Here is a 15,072-nt window from a genome sequence, read left to right as displayed (position 1 = left end):
TGAGTTTGAAGGCTTTGCTCAAGTCTATAAGTGTAGCTCATCTCTTTTCAACACTCTCATATATAATCACTAGCAGATTTCCTACCACTTTTACTGCTGAGAGATTTGATCTAAAGCCAAACTGCTTTGCATTGAGTAACCAATCATTTTCAAAGTAGTCATATATTTGTTTATTTATACAGCTTTCTGTTACTTTTCATACAACTGGAACAACTGAGATAGGCCTGCAGGGTCTGTTCAAAAAATTCCGGAACTTCCTCCACAAAATTTTTCTGCCCCTACCTTTTACTTATTGTGCATGGTCTCCTTTGAAATACTCTCCTCCACAATTGATACATTGCTCCCAATGGCATTTCCACTTTCAGAAGCAATCTTGCCTCTTGCTGGATTGCGCAAAGTGCTTTCTGCAAATTTTCTTTTATCTCTTCCATTTTTGTTAATCTTCACAATGTGTCATGTCTGGAGAGTACAGAGTATGAGGCAGCACAGTGATGTATTTTTTTGTGCAATGACTACACACCAACAGGGATGAATGTCTGGGTGCATTATTGTAATGCAAGAGCCATGAATTGCCTCACTTCATTTCAGGCCATCTCTTTCTCACATTTTCTTGCAGGTGTCACAACATGTCCTAATAGTACTATCGGTTAACAGTTTGTTGCTGAAGCATGAGTTGAGTTTCATGCAAAATTTATTGTAGACACCTTGCTCCTCTTACTCTGCCTTCTCGAAATTCACAAATCATGCGACAACATTCTAGTCAATACAGCACTGACCAATAACTAGCACACATACAACAATGAAACTTCTGACAGTTACACATTAAACACAGGAATGTGTAGGGGTGCCATTCGCATTTAGTGCCAATACACCATTTTTGCAAAATTACAAATGTTCCAGAATTTTTTGAACAGACCTTGTATAATTACTAGGGAGTTTGTTAAACACTGGAAAGGTAACAGTGCTTTTAAGAGGTCCAGGGAAAATGCGACCTGTCACAATTCTGTTGGACTGGTAAAGTATGGCATCTTAATTTCATTTGATATGCTCTTTATGACAAAATTACTCATTGCATAATAATCCTCCATTTTAGAATCTCCAAGCTTATTAATTGCTTTGGTAATATTGTGGAAAGTTATTTTAGACCATGAGAAGGTAGTTACATTTTTTCTTTAGGTAAAAGTGTCTCAGCAACTGTGTTATTGTTGCAGTTTGAATAATTACCAACTGTACAGTTTACAAAGTATTCATTTAATACATTGGAATCTATGAGAATGGTATTGTCTTTTTTGCATTGACTTATTCACTTTTAATGACATTTCATGCTGCTTTACAACTAGTTTTAGATTTTGAAATGTAGCTATGATTTGCTTTACACTTGGCAATTTTAATTTCATTTTTGTAGACTTTTTTGAGTTTTGCATATATCTTTTTAAGTTCACACCTCTTAATAGATCTATCTTTAGCTATGAGAAGTAGTAATCTTATTTTATTTAGTCTTGGAGTGTACCACACTTTTGTATGTTTTGGTTTGCATTTGGTGTCATTCATATTTTTGTTGTTGCTATTTAGTATGCTTTGAACAATGTCTAAAAACTGCTTAGTGCATTCATCTATAGTTCTCTCAGTTGTCAATTTAAAGGCCCAGTCCACTGATTTTAGTTCCCTTATCATATTTTCAATGTTATTTTTATTTAGTATTCTTACTTTACAAAGAAGTCATTAGCTCCAAAGTCTAGGACCTATGTCATCTATTTTATGTGGTTCTGTTGGTTGTATTGAATACTGTGTCTCCTAGAGGTAAATAAATGTCAGTGCATTTATATCTTTGTAAACTGAACTTATTATATTGCTTTTACAACTAGATGTTTCAACTAGAGGAATTGTTAAAAGATTAAAGAGGATTGTAATTGTTAAATGTTGTAGTTAGTTTCCAAAATGTAGGCAACTTGGCTTAAATACATTCTCTATCATGGTAATATGTATTTCTCTCAATAGGGTTTGGATTATTTGCATTTACAAGTGCTGTTGACATATTTGCTGCATTGGAGGCAGATGGGATTATTGCAGGATTCATGGCACTATATCTGAAATATGGAGAACCATATTTATTTTCTCCTTGGGGTTCCATAGCAGCATACTGGGATGGAACAGTATTTCTAATATCATATTTAATAATGGCATATTGTGCCAGCAATGGGTATGTGACTGAACATTACTGTACTCTTTAACACTGAAACTATGCATTATATTATTATTTCTCTTCAGAAAGTAATGACACTGTAATGTGCACTGTCGTACTGTCATATATATTATTTGACAGGTATTTGTCCATGTAAAACCATGAAAGAGCTTTCATAAATCAGTCTTCATTTATTATTCTGCTACAGACTTTCATTATTATGGAAAAATAATTTCCAAAACTTTGAAAAATATAAAAATTTGTGTTAAACATAGGAGGGGCACAATGTGAAGAAACTTTACTGCTGACCAACAATTATTGAAGCTATTGTACTTCATTATTTCATTGATTTATCCATTTATTCACCTGTAGAAAAATTTTGTTTTTGTGGAGATCATAATTATGTATAGCTGAATGACTACTTTGTTATTGGTAGCTCTGAATACTGAATTATTATGTTAACAAGTCTTATTACATTTACTCTTTCCCAGAGTAAATATATTTCATGGGTAAAAATCATTGTTTCTTTAATATATTTTAAGAGTTTTTTTATCTCTATAGGTCATCTATATTAGTGATACTTTTAAGCTGTTTGTTATGTACCGGTACTCCTTGATGAAAAATATTGATTTGAGAACTATAATTATATTTCCTATCCTGTTGTAAGCAGTTGCTATCTGGTTTGATGATTATGTATGGAGATGCTCATTACACTCTGCTTGATTTGGGTTCCATGCCTCAACTGGTAGATATGGAAACCTTTAGATATGGAAACCTTATAGGATTGCTTTGTTGCGTGTGTGTGTGTCTGTCTGTCTTTCTGTCTGTCGGATTGTTAAAAGCCCTTTTTCTCAGGAATGAGTAGGCCTATCAAGTTGAAATTTGTGTCACATACTGAGGTCCATGCTCCCTTGATGATACAAAAAATTGAAGTTTCTAAGCCAATGGTCTGATCCCAGGAGAGGCGCTGCAAAAAATGTTGTGCTGTTAGCAAAGGCACTTGAATTGGTTGTCTGCTGTCATAGCCCATTAATGCCAGATTTCACCATACTATCCTAATGAACACATTTCTTGTATGTTCTGCATTGATTTATGTGGTTATCTCATTCAGTATTGCTTGTGTGTTAGAACTGACAACTCTTTGTAGATGCCACTGCTCTCGGCCTTTAAGGGAAGGCTGTCAGTGACTGTGTTGTCCGTGGTGAGAAATAATACTAGAAATTTGGTATCCTCAATGTACTCATGATACAGTGAATCTCAGAATATTAAATTACCTAACTATTTCTAAAATGAAATGTCCCCTTCTAACTCCAACTACTATTCTGTGTTCAAAGTTTATTATTCCCATCATGCAGCCACAATCATGTTGGAAACCTTTCTACATAAATCACCTGAGTACAAATGACAGCTTTGCTAATGCAGTCCCCTTTTATACCTTGAGTAAGTAATAGATTGGGGGTAAGAAATGAAAGAGGAAGCCGCCTGGTAGAATACTGACAGGTTTCAGATAGATTATATAATGGTAAGACAGAGATTTAGGAACCAGGTTTTAAATTGTAAGACATTTCCATGGGCAGATGTGGATTCTGACCACAATCTATTGGTTATGAACTGTAGATTAAAACTGAAGAAACTGCAAAAAGGTGGGAATTTAAGGAGATGGGACCTGGATAAACTGACTACACCAGAGGTTGTACAGAGTTTCAGAGAGAGCATAAGGGAACAATTGACAGGAATAGGGGAAAGAAATACAGTAGAAGAAGAATGGGTAGCTCTGAGGGATGAAGTAGTGAAGTCAGCAGAGGATCAAGTAGGTAAAAAGACAAGGGCTAGTAGAAATCCTTGGGTGACAGAAGAAATATTGAATTTAATTGATGAAAGGAGAAAATATAAAAATGCAGTAAATGAAGGAGGCAAAAAGGAACACAAGGCATGGCTAGAGGACAAATGTAAGGATGTAGAGGCTTATCTCACAAATGGTAAGATAGATACTGCCTACAGGAAAATTAAAGAGACCTTTGGAGAATAGAGAGCCACTTGTATGAATATCAAAAGCTCAGATGGAAAACCAATTCTAAGCAAAGAAGGGAAAGCAGAAAGGTGGAAGGAGTATATAGAGGGTCTATACAAGGGCGATGTACTTGAGGACAATATTATGGAAATGGAAGAGAATGTAGATAAAGATGAAATGGGAGATATAATACTGCGTGGAGAGTTTGACAGAGCACTGAAAGATCTGAGTCAAAACAAGGCCCCGGGAGTAGACAACATTCCATTAGAACTACTGACAGCCTTTGGAGAGCCAGTCCTGACAAGACTCTACCATCTGGTGAGCAAGATGTATGAGACAGGTGAAATACCCTCAGACTTCAAGAAGAATATAATAATTCCAATCCCAAAGAAAGCAGGTCTTGACAGATGTGAAAATTACCGAACTATCAGTTTAATAAGCCACAGCAGCAAAATACTAATGCGATTTCTTGTGACTGACGCCTGAACAACAGGGACTTACAAGCACCTAGAATAGAAAATAGCGCATTGAGAATGGCTAGCCACTAGCAGAAATCTGGATTTGCGTAATAAAATCTGAAAAAGGATGACTGATTGCTGCACTCTGTAATTGACTACCAACAACATATGGCATTAATATTCCAAAGATAGAAAGTATTATTCGCTTAATACTGGGTCATGTCTATGAGTAATTGTAGCTTCATATGTATTCTGACTTAAGTGCTAGAACTGTAACCAGATCTTATGACATGTAGACTTGACGACTTGTGTCATATACTACATGAGAAATGACACTCTGCTGTGGATGCATTGAATGAAATTCTAGCAAAATTTTGCTATGTACATAGATGCATCGTGTATTTAGCCAGCCAGAGGCTGTTTTATTCATAATTGTTAGTGTTCACTAGCTCCTGAGTTCTCTGGCTCTTGTTCTAGTAGAAAGTACAAACATTCACATATGCAACCACACAATCATACAGACACCCAAACACACACTACTATGGCTGCCATAGTGTGTATTTGGGTAATTGTGTGTACGTTGTGTTAGAAGAAGAGCCAGAAACCTTCAAAGGTAGTGAACACTGTTTTCTGTTACCTATATATGTGTGCAACACATCAATCTACTGTGAATGGGTGGTTGTCTTTTACTTATTTTACATGTTGTTCCATACAGTAATTTCTGTATTACTAGTTTTGTTACCTTTTTTCTAGTTATCAGGAATGTATTGTATGCATTTTCTGACTTCTTACTATTCCATATTCTGAATTCCTCATCTCAGAATTTTGCTACACATTCACAGTCTTCATTCCACCAAGGACTTTTTTTTTGCCTTTATAAATAAATCTGTTTTGGGAAGTTTTGATAAACTTGTGTGCATTTTTTTATAATATGAACTATTATACGTTCTGGTAGTTTTTGTGAATTATTTATTTTTTCTGATTTGTTTTATTTTATTACTGATCGGCATATTTGTGTTCATTAACTTCTGAGTTTTTATGTGTACATTTCAAGGAAGCTGTCAGTAACCTATTGTTTACATGCTTTATTTCAGGTACAGAATTAAGAATGTCTTGCAGAACTTCAAATGATGGGGTCTTTTTTAAGTATTTTTGTATCAGTTTTGCTTTCTAATAATCTGCAATTTTCGAAGTCCATGGTGGTGTCACCTAGCATTTTTGTTTCTTGGAAGACTAAAATTATAATTCTTTGTTCTTTCACTGTTCCTTCTAATTTTTAGAGGTTTTGGCCTTGAAAAATAGTTAACTGCCAAAAAAGTTTTGATTTGGAGCTTGGGGTGGTTAGAAGATTCCAATTTTCTCTGCTATATGATGACAATTGCAGCCTAGTCTCCCCAGAATCTAATAGACTAGTTATGACACAGATGGCAAAGGATTTTCTTCTGAGTATTCATCATTACTAAGATGCTTCTTCAGATAATGGAAAATCCAGGATGGAATAATGAAAATATTATGAAAGGAATAAATTACTATTTGCCATATAGTGGAGATATTGAGGTGCAGTTTTGTGTGTCGTTGTTGTTGTCTTCCATCTGAAGACTGGTTTGATGCAGCTCTTCATCTAATCTATCCTATGCAAGTCCCTACTCTGCTGAATAATTACTTGGTCTCCCTCTACAATTTTTACCCTCGTACACTTCCCTCACATACTAAATTGGTTATACCTTGACATCTCAGAACATGTCCTATCAGCTGATCCCTTCTTTTAGACAAATTGTGCTACACATTTCTTTTTTTCCCAATTCTATTCAGTATCTCAACAAAGATAAAAAGTCAGTCATCAGCTGCACAAGAAAACCTTTGTCTGGTTCACTTTACCAGTTTTGATAGTTTAAACTGTCATCTTATGAAGTGAAGTGAAATAGGTTTGATCACTGGTAAATAACTGTCAAATTAAGAATCAGACAATAGTGTCCTTTGCTACAGAATCAATAACACAGTGACATCGGTAAAATGTGCAATGAATAGAAACAATGAGCTGTCTAATCTCACATCATCAATTATATGTGCAATAAAAGTCAACCAACCCCTCCATACTCAACCTCCACGTCAAAATATTGCTGTAAGTTATAGAAAGAGTGGCGACTTTTGTTTTAATATTTGGGTATTTCTAATTTAACACTTGATATCTGCTGGCAATCTGTTACAAAATTCTGCACAAGAACATAAAATACCATTATGAACTTTTGGCAGGAATGCACAATTCATGTAGACATTGTTTTCACTTTTAGTATCGTGGTTGTGGATTTCCTTGGTCATTCCAAATTCACTCTTATCATTAAGCACAAGTACCATTAGTGTGTAAATGTATTAGCTGATAAGAATAGGAATCCGAAGAGCTCTGAGGAGGCTTCTGTAAGATGCTGGATTATCAGCTTTGACTGTTCTTTTGACTTGCTTATATAGAAGAAATACTTGTTCGGTGTTAGCTGCATTTTCTGAAAGATTGTTCCATAGGACAGTCCTGAGTGACTATATGTGAAGTATGTTAGCAATATTTTTGCAGTTCATCACAGTGAGAGAACTTTCCAACTGCAAATCAGAGTGAACTGAGATTATCGGTTAACATATTCAGGTGCTTGGCGCCACCTCAGTTTTCTATTCATCAATATGCCTAAGAATGTCACCCATAGATTTTCATTTGACTGATAGTATCTATTAGTAATTTGTATTTGGTGAAAACTTCTCAATACATGAGCAAAGTGGTAGCTTCATTTTGAAGCAGTGTTTCACTGAATTTGTACTCATAATCTTCAAGAAAGAATAGTCCTATCAGTTTTGTAACATCCCCAGTAGTTTTCATCTGTGAAATTAATTGAGGAAGCGTGTATTCATAATTTTTATTTGTTGGGTATTTCTGTAATATAAGGAACCAAACTATTTGCTCTGAACATTAATCTATCCTGTTTTGTTTTCCCCTAACTTTTTTGTCAGTTTCTTAGCACAAGTTCACAACTAATGTCTTCCTAAAGAGTGATGTGTACAAATCAGGCTAGCCATGTACTAACATCAGATTTTTTCATATGAAAAATGCGAAAATTGTCAACCTATAATCAGTTTATGTAATCACCTTTTTCCTTTTACTTTAGTTTTTGTAGTGTAAACAAGTTTTTTGGGTTTTGAAATAAGAAAACTTTCATCATGAGTCTTTCATCTTTCAAGTTCCTATATAAAGTGAAATTTATTTTGTAAGCTTATTTGTGCTAGCATACTGGTAATATGTAGGTTAGTTTCCAGTTGGACTGAGATTTATCAAGTGCTCAGAGTTACTGCAACACTCAACTCTTTCTAAAACAACTATAAATCATTCGTAGGATAGTATGCATCCAATTAAGTACAAGGGTTCATTATACTGTCCAACTGTGTGTATGTATTCTGTTCTGTCATTTAATAAAAATGTATCTTATATCCAACAGAATAAGTTACCGCAATCTGGGCATCCATTACTCAGCAGGAATTATCAACAGTATGATAGTGCTACTATTAGGAGGATGCCTTAGTGAATCAGGAATGACTTGGTGCACAATGCTAAACATACCATATGTTATTGTACCGGTAGTCATTGGTGTACAGTGTCTTTCAGAGAAAAGAAACTGGAAAAGTTCAAGGACTTCAACTCTCTTTGATAAGCTTCTTGCATTGTTACTCTTTGGAGCAACTCTTGCAGGTCTTCTTAAAGGTCTGGTAAGTGTATATGGTAAATGTACTGAAACATTTTTTCTGTCCCTCTTCCGTACTCAGTTTCATTACATCCTTATGCTGAAGCTTAGACAGGACTGTTTTAAGCAAATATTTATTAGAAGTTTATATTTTGCTGACCTCTGCATATCACCATGTTTTTATAAATACAATGCCTTTATCTTATCTGCTAGTGGCAGACTGAAAACAGTTCTTAGCCATACCAGATTAGTACTTTGATCTGATACATAAGGAAATTGAGAATTTTGAACTGCTGATACCTGGACTGTAAATTTCTTTGCATCACATTTGTATGTTGTAGGAACAGTGCTTCTGCAGCAAAACTGCTGTGGACATCGTCTTGTCAGACTATACTGTATTAATTTTTTTAGTTACCTGGATATTATATCTCACCTTTGACTGTTATTGAACTAAATGTGCTGCCAGAGAGATTAAATCTGATAATGATCACCAGCACTCTAGATGTAACTATGTATGTTGATCTGTATCTGGAAATGAGTTTTCTGTCTCAGGTCTAATGATATCCATCTTTTGTAACAGTTGTGGCTACTAGAAGAAGTGAATATTCCTGCCCTAAGACATAGGGTTTGACTAAAATAATTGAAATAGCTTCCTATCACCAACTGTGTTTAGTAATTCTTGAACAGCTGAAATCTTTTCAAATGGAAGGACAAATCTTAATTTGTGGCTTTGGATGTTACAGACAAGGAAATCATTGGCTAGGAAAGCTGTAACTCACCACTAGGTTGTACTAAAATATTACTTTGAATGTGGCAGTATGTATTGATTTTTATGACTTTATCACTGTGGTGCAGTAGAAAGAGTCATTATCTTTTCTTTTCAAGTTAATGAAATTGAAGTACGTAATTTTACCTTTCTTACAAAAGTAGTGTTTCATAAACGTTTACATTTGCTTTACAAAATGTTTTTCTCAAGTAACCACCCTTTTTATGTTTTGTTGCTATCACATCTAAATTTTATACTGGTCATTTTCTAATTTTTCTGAAAGGATTCTGTACATTCATCTGACACAGTTTACTTGTAATGCACACAGATGTATGTTTCAACTAATAACTTTTGCCCTTCCAGTTGCGGACTGTCAATTGCTTCACATCAGTCCAATAATTCTAGCCACTAATGATATTTGTCATACTTTAAATTAAAACAGAGCAGCAGTTTCTCTCACCCTTCTTACACAGCGGGGTTATAACTCTAGTCATGCAACTATCACTTGTGCTATGTTGCAGTAGTATTGTGGATTGGGATTCAAACTGAGCTCCTGTGTTTCATGATGGAAGGTATTCTTCAAGTTGAGTAATACTCACAAAATTCAGAAGCTACATGTCTGCTGTGAAACATACTAAAAGAGAAGCACCTCAGGCAGGTCTACATTATTAGACTTGCATTGACAGTAGTACTGAAAAAGATTGACAACTATTTCTGACCAAGCGAGGTGGCGTAGCGGTTAGCACACTGGACTCGCATTCGGGAGGATGATGGTTCAATCCCATGTCCAGCCATCCTGATTTAGGTTTTCCGTGATTTCCCTAAATCGCTCCAGGCAAATGCCGGGATGGTTCCTCTGAAAGGGCACAGCCGACCTCCTTCCCCGTCCTTCCCTGATTCGACGAGACCGATGACCTCGCAGTTTGGTCTCTTCCCACAAACAACCCAACCCAACCAACCAACTATTTCTGCAGCTGTTCATGTGAATTATATAGTTTCTTGTTCATCAACACTTCCATAGGATTTATGTATCACCTGGTAGCATTACCACCAACGTAACAAAGGAGGTTTCAGGAAACATACCAAAAGCTACAGTTCAAAAATAAATATTAAACTATAAAAGAACACCAAGTGTGTTGAGATTACTTTCACTTTTAAAAAGAGACCTCAGACTTTTTGCAGATGATGCAGTTGTATGTAATGAAGTACTGTCTGAAAGAAGCTGCATAAATATTTGGTCAGATCCTGATAAGATTTCAAAATGATGCAAAGACTGGCAATTTGGTTTGGGAACACTTCTTGTATCATCCTTTTTGAGTAAAATCCATGCACTGCAGCAAAGAGGTACATGACAGAGAAAACTCTTGCCCTACAATGCTTATAGCTCACAATGCAGTTTTTGTTGGATTATGTGTCATCTGTTATAATGCGTGATCGTCTGCTAGAGCAGACGAGTGGTAGGCACACATGCATAGTAGCACGTCACCATACAGCTACCTCCATCTCCCATACAAGAAGGAGAGAGCAGGCTGATGAATGCTGTGGATGTTCCTGGGATGGCAGTGCGATGGTGGTGGAGCCAGGTCTACTGGCGATGGTAGAGGCGGTAGCATGGTATGTGACAACATCCGTGACATCACTTTTTGAGCCAGGTACGCTAACAACACCCCCTGTACTTCTGCGGTGCAGGGAGGCAATTCATAGCAATTGATGGGCATTCCAAGGTGTGGGGGAAGGGCCTGGCGGCAGACATGGTAGCGTGCTAGTGCTCAGGCAGGTTAGGCATGCAGGGCAACTCAAAGTGCACCATGTGTGTGAGCTATAATGGACACTATCCTGTGACAGCACCGTAAGCACCTGCCACTGCTTCATCTTGTTGATAGAGTGGGTCACACATTGCAGTAGGGATGTGGGATGGTGTCGCAGGGGTGGTGATGGGTGTCTCAGTGTCAAAAGCGTGGGGTTGGTGTCCCTCAACTTCAGCGAGGAGCCAGAAGGTGGGTCTGTTGGTGGGCACAAAGTAACTGGTGTTATGGGTGGCTCTGCTAGGGTAAGGAAGTGGTGGAAACGGTAGGTGGAGGAAAATGAGGAAAGTTTGGAAAAGACCCAGAACCCCGGGACAGGGGAGACTTACCAGACAGGATGAGAAGGAAAATTCTTTTGAAATTTCCTTCTGGGTACATGCACAGATTTGACTGATGGGATGAGAGGATAAGCCTTGCTTTATTGGGGGAGGAGGTAACCGAATTTGTAACAACTGCAATCCATGCAATAAATGCACACCATGTCTTCGGAATGGGCACTGGGTACAGTTGTTACCAACACGGGTTCATATCTAATAAGGGTGCATGACTTAGTTGCAGCACATACCTGTCATCAGACACAACATACTTGAACTACAGCTACACATTCTCAGTCTGTTAAGCTAATCTGCCCTTACCTATGATGCAGCTGTGCTCACACTATGCTGCCATACATTTATTTAGTTTTCATCCTTGGATCATTTTTGGTAGCGATGTTGGATATGACAGTTTATACATGGGTGTGTTACAAAGTATTTGGTATTTACATAATAGCATAGATATACAATTTTTTCAGACATTTGTAAAAGAGATTAAGAGTTTACACTATACAAATAAAATTACATGTATCATACAGAATTAAAAAGAATACATACAATAGTGCTTACATACAGTGACAGAATGATGTCTTTATATTATATACATGGAGTTTCCAGAAGAATCTCTTATTTAAGAATTCTGTATTCTTGCATCTAAGAAACTCCTTTATACTGTTACACTTCCATCTAAGAACTCCTTAACACTGTAACAAGAAGCTGAGACCAGATGACCTTCTACTTTTTTTTTTTTTTTTTTTTTCGAAAGCAGACAGTGTTTTTGAGTTCTTCATACAACTTGGAAGTTTGTTATATAATATACAACCAGCTATTTTAGGTTCTTTGTCACTTAACTTAAGTCTGTTTGAATATATGTGATAATTACCTTTACAGCTATTACTGTTGTTATGTATATTTTTGTTCATCAAAGCTGTAGAGTTTATTTTTAGGTATATAATTGTTTCATATACCTACAGAGCTGCCACTATCAGTATTTACAATTCTTCAAATTTATTTCTGCAGGACTGTCTTTGTGACAGGTTTTCAATGCACTTCATCACTTTCTTTTAAAGTTTAAGTAATCTGCTTACATGTATATTAACTGCACTACCCCACACAGGTATACAGTAAAACATATGTGGTACTTAGAGCATATACATTTTTAGCAAAGTGTCATGATCAACAGTTTGTGACATTTCTCTCATGAGAAATATATTTGTGCTAATTTTGGAGCATATTTTATCTATATGAGTCTCCCATGCCATTAGACTTTCTGCAGTAAACTTTGAAATGCTGGAGTCCTCAAGCTTGATATCAAGATCATCTGCTTTTACTGCCCTATTTTCTTGTATTCTCATGTACGAGGTCTGTTCAAAAAATTATGGAACTTTGTCCACAACATTTTTCTGTGCTTCTCTTTTACTTATTGTGCATGGTCTCCTTCAAAATACTCTCCTCCACACTTGATACACAACTCCCAGTGCCATTTCCACTTCAGCAAGCAGACTTGGTACTGCTCTTGTTGGACCATGCGAAGTGCTATCTGTAAATGTTCTTTTATCTTGTCTATCATCACAAATCTTCATCCTTTCAATGGGATTTTCAACTTAAGAAATTAAAAAAAAGTATGTAGGAGCCAGGTCTGGAGAGTACGGAGGATGAGGCAGCATAGTGATTTCGTTTTTTGTGCAATAGTCATGACCCCCAGGATGAATGTGCTGGTGCATTATCATGATGCAAGAGCCATGAATTGTCTTGCCAAAATTTCAGGCCATTTCCTACTCACATTCCCTTTCAGGCATCGCAACACGTCTCAATAGCACCATCAATTAACAGTCTGTCCCTGTGGCATGAATTCATGATGAACTAATCCTTCAAAATCAAAGAAAACTGTCAGCATGCCTTTGACATTTGATCTGACCTGATGAACTTTCTTTGGTCTTGGAGAACCTTTTCCAACCCCGTGTGAATACTGAACCTTGATCTCAATATCATAACCAAAGACCCTTGTCTCATCACAAGTTATGATTCTCTTAAGGAACATCTCATTCTCATTTGTGCTATCCAAAAGCTCTTCACAGGTTTCAAGGCGAAGGTCTTTCTGGTCTTGACTTGTGAGCCATGAGACGAATTTTGCATCAACAGAATCCATTCCAAGATGCTGTGTTGGGATTTCATGGCATGATCCAACTGAAATGTTCCATTCTTCTGCAATCTCTCAGACAGTCAGTCTTTGACTGGCAAGCACAATTTCATTGATGTTCATGGCATGTGCATCATTGGTAGACAATAAGAGCATCCTCAATGAAGGTCATCTTTAACTTCTACCTGGACACTTTTAAACCACATGTGCAACACCAAATGCAGCTTAAGCACTCATCACCATAGGTTTCCTGAATCATTTGATGTATCTCTGTAAAGGTTTTCTTGAGTTTCACACAGAATTTATTTCAGACATGTTGTTTCTCTAACTCTGCCATCTCGAAATTCACAAACTGTGTGACACTATGTCGCTCCTACACATCACGGCGCGAAATTATGAATGTTCTGAAATTTTTTGAACAGACCTCATAAGTTGTTTTACTTCCATTTGTAAAAAGGTTGCACCCCCCACCCCACCCCCCTCCCTCCCAAATATTTGTGTGCCTCAGGCATCTCTAAACATTTCCTGGTTTCAAGGTCGTTTGCAGATTTACTTGTGTTTAATAGAAATGTGTCACCAGCATACATGATCACTATTTCAGTTACAGCTTCTGGCCTAACAAGTACACAACAACACTCTATAAGGGGTTGGTACACCATTAAAGAAAGAATAAACTAATCTGGTAAAATCAAATATATTATCAAGGCCCTTTGATCTCCAGTTAAGTTGGTATATATATGTTACAACGTTTGTGCAAAGTTGATATTAGCCCTCATCACAATTCAGAGAGCTTGCGAGACTGAAACTAATTCCAGCCTACAACACAGTTCCACCTGCCATATTAGCTACTCACACATGCTATTGCAATCACTTTGCTGATTCTCCACGTGGGACTTAGGCATGAATTGTGGACATTTCAGAATCTTGCGGCAGTAAGTCACATGATTTCTTCAAGACACAAACTACCCCACAGTCATGACCAAATGACCATCATCAATAATCTGTACCAACACTGAGCCAGTACACAACTAGACAATTAGCATCATCCAACTTACTGGCATTCGGTTCAGCAAAATGTATGCTGTTCCATAAGCTTTGTTTAATTCACCTAACTCCATGCAGATACTGCCACCAGCAAAAATGTGCTTTGAAACACCAGTTAAAAGCACTGCCTGCCTAACTGTTTGCTTTCAGACTTAATAAAAATGAAATGAACAAATATAAAGCTCATGGTGTAACTGTGGCGAACTGCTATCTTACATCAGTTCCTCCAGATTATACAAGACACAGTAATACAACTTTTTATACATGTATACTAACAGTATTGTAACGGCATAGTCTGTTTGCACTCAGGCTTTGCTTTTTTCTTCCCTAAACAGGAAGCCTTTATATTCACTACAACAATTCAGTAAAGATTTTACCACACTCAACAGCTGTCCACCAGATTTAAAAAATTAACGGAAACTTTAGGGGATGAAAGACAGTGTCTTCAGTCTTTTCCTTAATATAAACATTATCTGAGTTATTTATTGGCCTAAATAGTCATTTACCGAGTAAAAACATCATTCTTTAAATTCTACTTTAAATCTGTTTTCATCTTCTATTTTTCTGATGTTGGCTGGCAGTATGTTGTAGAGTTTTGTACCCATATGGCTTACATGCCTTGTGTGTGTGTGT

The 15,072-nt window shown here is 36.7% G+C and overlaps 1 protein-coding gene across 2 annotated transcripts in view; it reads left to right on the top strand.

The window, feature by feature from the left end:
• LOC126356107 (transmembrane 6 superfamily member 1-like) overlaps positions 1–15,072 on the top strand; it is a 110,447-nt gene that overhangs the window by 63,053 nt on the left and 32,322 nt on the right. For both annotated transcript variants that reach the window (XM_050006806.1, XM_050006807.1), the window contains exons 3-4: positions 1,999–2,200; positions 8,128–8,395. In XM_050006806.1, coding sequence (XP_049862763.1) covers positions 1,999–2,200; positions 8,128–8,395 — 470 coding nt within the window. The remainder of the gene's footprint in view (positions 1–1,998; positions 2,201–8,127; positions 8,396–15,072) is intronic.

This window comes from Schistocerca gregaria, chromosome 3 (assembly GCF_023897955.1).
Source record: "Schistocerca gregaria isolate iqSchGreg1 chromosome 3, iqSchGreg1.2, whole genome shotgun sequence".
In the NCBI taxonomy this organism is placed as follows: domain Eukaryota; kingdom Metazoa; phylum Arthropoda; class Insecta; order Orthoptera; family Acrididae; genus Schistocerca; species Schistocerca gregaria.
This window is presented reverse-complemented; position numbering and strand designations above follow the sequence as displayed.